Genomic DNA, 3532 nt, shown 5'->3' on the forward strand with positions numbered 1-3532 from the left:
GCCAGCGAGAAGATAATATCCACTGTAATAAAAAAATGATGCGATATTATTAATGCGATCCAGGATGGAACCGTGCATTCATATGTAATTCTTCTATTCATGATGTTTGGCCTTTTATTAATAAATTTAAAAATTCAATATAGAGTATGACCGGGATCAAATCGATTTTTATGGTGGAAAAATCGCACCTCGCTCAATTTCTACTAATATCCCCTCACCGAAGTAGCGGGGGGTGTGTAACTTGTGGGCCCGTGAGCCGATCAGAGGATGCGGTTAGGTGCCAATTTAGGTGGTGTGCACTGCTGATTCTTGAAATAAAAAAACAAATGCTACTGGGCTCGTTTGGTAAAGACGATTTCTAAAAATATTTTATTGAAAAAAATAATTAAGAAAAAAAATAAATTTTATCATATTTTATTGGTGAAAAAAATTAAAAATAGTATCGAAAAATACTACTAATCTGTTTGAAGTAATTTTATATAGAAATATCTCCAACTGTCCAAAAATACTTTTATTTAAACAATTCAAATAATATTTTTTAAAATTTTTAAGTATTTATATGATTTAATAAATATTTTTAAGTTAATTATATATTAGAAAATATATTATATTATTATAAATAATTTTAGTGTGTTTTGGTATACAAATAAATATATCAATTACTAATAAATCGTATGTCAGATTTCACGATAATTAATGAATTAATTATTTTATTAATAATTAATATTTATTACTAAATATATTAATATATTAAATGTATTATTAGTTACAAAAATTATTAATCATAAATATTTTAATATAATATTAATAGAATTAATATACTACTAATATAATATAAGTGAAGGTATTTTTATCATGAAGTGATATTTTTTTTGGATTACTTCTATTTGGAAATCCAGCATAGAAAAATAAATAACTTTCTTTGATGATATTTGTTTCACTTTCTTTTTTTTTAAAAAAATAGATATGGATCCATTATTTGTTTTACCATTTGTTTGGGCTATTTTTTATACCAAATATGGTAGTTCGATATAAAATTGGTACCGGTTTACCTACAACCAAATGGACTAAAGAAATCTCTCATCTGAGTCAACACCGACGCTTTGACGTTTTAACCAGCCAAGAAATCCAGCGTAGCGTGCAAGTCCAAAATTCTCAATGAACTACTAAATACATATCAATCAATGTGTCTTCCTGATTAAGAAACTCCAATCACACGGCTACCAATTTCTCCTCCTATATCTGCATCTACGACTCTTCTTCTCCTCCTTCGTTCTGTTCTGTGCCATTCTTGCATTCTTTTCTTTCTTTCTTTTTTTCTGAGTGTCAGAGGAAGCGATCAAATACTTCCCAAATCCTTGCATAATTTTCTTTCATGGAGGATGCCACCACCTTTCATATCGTTATGCTTCCATGGCTCGCCTTCGGCCACCTCCACCCCTTCCTCGAGCTCTCCAAATCCTTGGCCAAGCGCGGCCACAAAATTTCCTTCATCTCCACCCTGCGAAACCTCCGCCGCCTCCCCGACGTCCCTCCCCACCTCTCCCCTCTCATCCGCTTCGTCCCCCTTCCCCTCCCCCACGTCGACGGCCTCCCCGCCGGCGCCGAGGCCACCTGCGACCTCCCTCAAAGCAGCACCCAGGATCTCAAGAAGGCCTTCGATGGCCTCGAACAACCCTTCGTCCAATTCATCCACCAATCCTCCCCCAGGGCTGATTGGATCATCCATGACTTCGCGGCCTACTGGGCGTCGAAAGCCGGCGTTCCGTGCATCTTCTATAGCACCTTCCCAGCTTCCACCTTGGCCTTCTTTGGCCGTCCATCAGATATCGGGACGGGCGGAGGATCGTTGAAGGACCTGACGATACCGCCCAAACGAGTGCCCTTCCCGACCACGGTGGCCTATCGCTACCACGAGGCCATCAGGCTTGCCCTCGACTCGCTGCAGCCCAATGCCTCTGGGGTACCCGACTGGCTGCGCACAAAGCTCTCTCTCGAGAACTCCAAGCTTGTAGCCCAGAGGAGCTGCACGGACTTTGAAGCCGATTGGTTTCAGGTATTAATCGGCCTCCACGACAAGCCGGTCGTGCCGGTCGGCCTACTACCACCCCTGCCGGAAAGCAGTGAGAGAAGGCACGGACAGGTCTTTAATTTTCTCGACACCCAGACTCCTGGTTCCGTCATATATGTGGCTTTGGGTAGCGAAGCCACCATTAGCAGGGAACAAATGCATGAGCTAGCCTTAGGACTAGAGATATCTGGGCTGCCGTTCCTATGGGCTCTGAGGAAGTCGACGACTGTCGAGACTGGCGACGCTGTTGACTTGCTGCCTGAGGGGTTCGAGGGTCGGACCGAAGGCCGAGGGCTGGTGGCTGTGGGATGGGCGCCTCAGGTGGAGGTCCTGGCCCACGAGGCCGTCGGCGGCTTCTTGACGCACTGCGGGTGGAGCTCGCTTATAGAGGGGCTGCAATTCGGGCGGCCGCTAGTGATGCTGCCGGTTTTCTCCGACCAGGGGCTGAATGCTCGAGCCATGGGGGAGAAGAAGCTGGGGTTGGAGGTAGAACGAGACGAACGAAATGGCTTCTTTGGCAGGGAGGCAGTGGCCAGGGCTGTGAAGGTGGTGATGGTGGGGGAGGAGGGAGAGGTGATAAGGGCCAAGGCTAAAGAGATGAGAGGCATTTTTAGCGACAAGAAACGGCAGGAGAGGTATGTAGATGGCTTTGTGAAGTGCCTAGCTGATTATAGATTGGAATCCTTGTAATATACACGATTTTAGATCAAGTGTTTGAACTATAGTTTTTGACCTCACGTGTGGTCGTATACATTTCTAGATTGTTGGTCGTATACATTTCTAGATTGTTGGTGATCAAGGTAATGGTTCATATTTAGAACCAGCTAGCTATGTCTGTCTCTGTCACTTGCATTTTATTATATATATTTCCCTTTTTTATCTTTTATATATCCTTCAAATCATTCTATTTTTGCATGAATGTCTCTCTTCTTGCTAGATTTTTGACTGATCGCGTTGACGAATAATCATTTTGAGTATGAATTGACATTATACATTCCCTTACATTTATACTCTTGGAGAAAATTAAAATTGAGGGCACGATTAGATGATTGGGCTGAAAATCTTATGCCATTCATAGATAGGATCAATACAGATAGCAAAATCCTCAGATTATAGGCCGGGCCTATATTCATAAATATCTAAAAGTAGCTATAGAGTAAGTTGGCTCGAATTCTATATAAAAAAAAATTATGGATATTTATGAAAAAAATCTGCTGAGGTCTTTTTTTTTTCTTGCTATGAAATTCAAACCGGCCCACTCCAAAGCTATGTCTCGATATTTATAAGTATAGGCCTAGCTGGTTGTACTGGCTCAACTTATGAATCCTATAGAATTTTCAGCTCAATCATCCAAATACATCCTAAGTTTGTATTGAAAATAATCATATTCTCACATATAATTTCTAAGATATAATACAAGAAGGCAATGAAGTGATTTTACTAAAATGGTTATTCATTCGA

At 40.9% G+C, this 3532-nt stretch overlaps 1 protein-coding gene across 1 annotated transcript; it reads left to right on the plus strand.

The window, feature by feature from the left end:
• Nucleotides 1–1078: 1078 nt before the first annotated feature.
• Nucleotides 1079–2959, plus strand: LOC103715283 (putative UDP-rhamnose:rhamnosyltransferase 1). Its single transcript, XM_039125625.1, has one exon. It carries the CDS (start codon nt 1376–1378, stop codon nt 2759–2761), a length of 1386 nt encoding a protein of 461 aa, XP_038981553.1. The 5' UTR covers nt 1079–1375; the 3' UTR covers nt 2762–2959.
• The last annotated feature ends 573 nt before the right edge of the window (nt 2960–3532 follow it).

Source organism: Phoenix dactylifera, chromosome 4 (assembly GCF_009389715.1).
Source record: "Phoenix dactylifera cultivar Barhee BC4 chromosome 4, palm_55x_up_171113_PBpolish2nd_filt_p, whole genome shotgun sequence".
Lineage (NCBI taxonomy): Eukaryota > Viridiplantae > Streptophyta > Magnoliopsida > Arecales > Arecaceae > Phoenix > Phoenix dactylifera.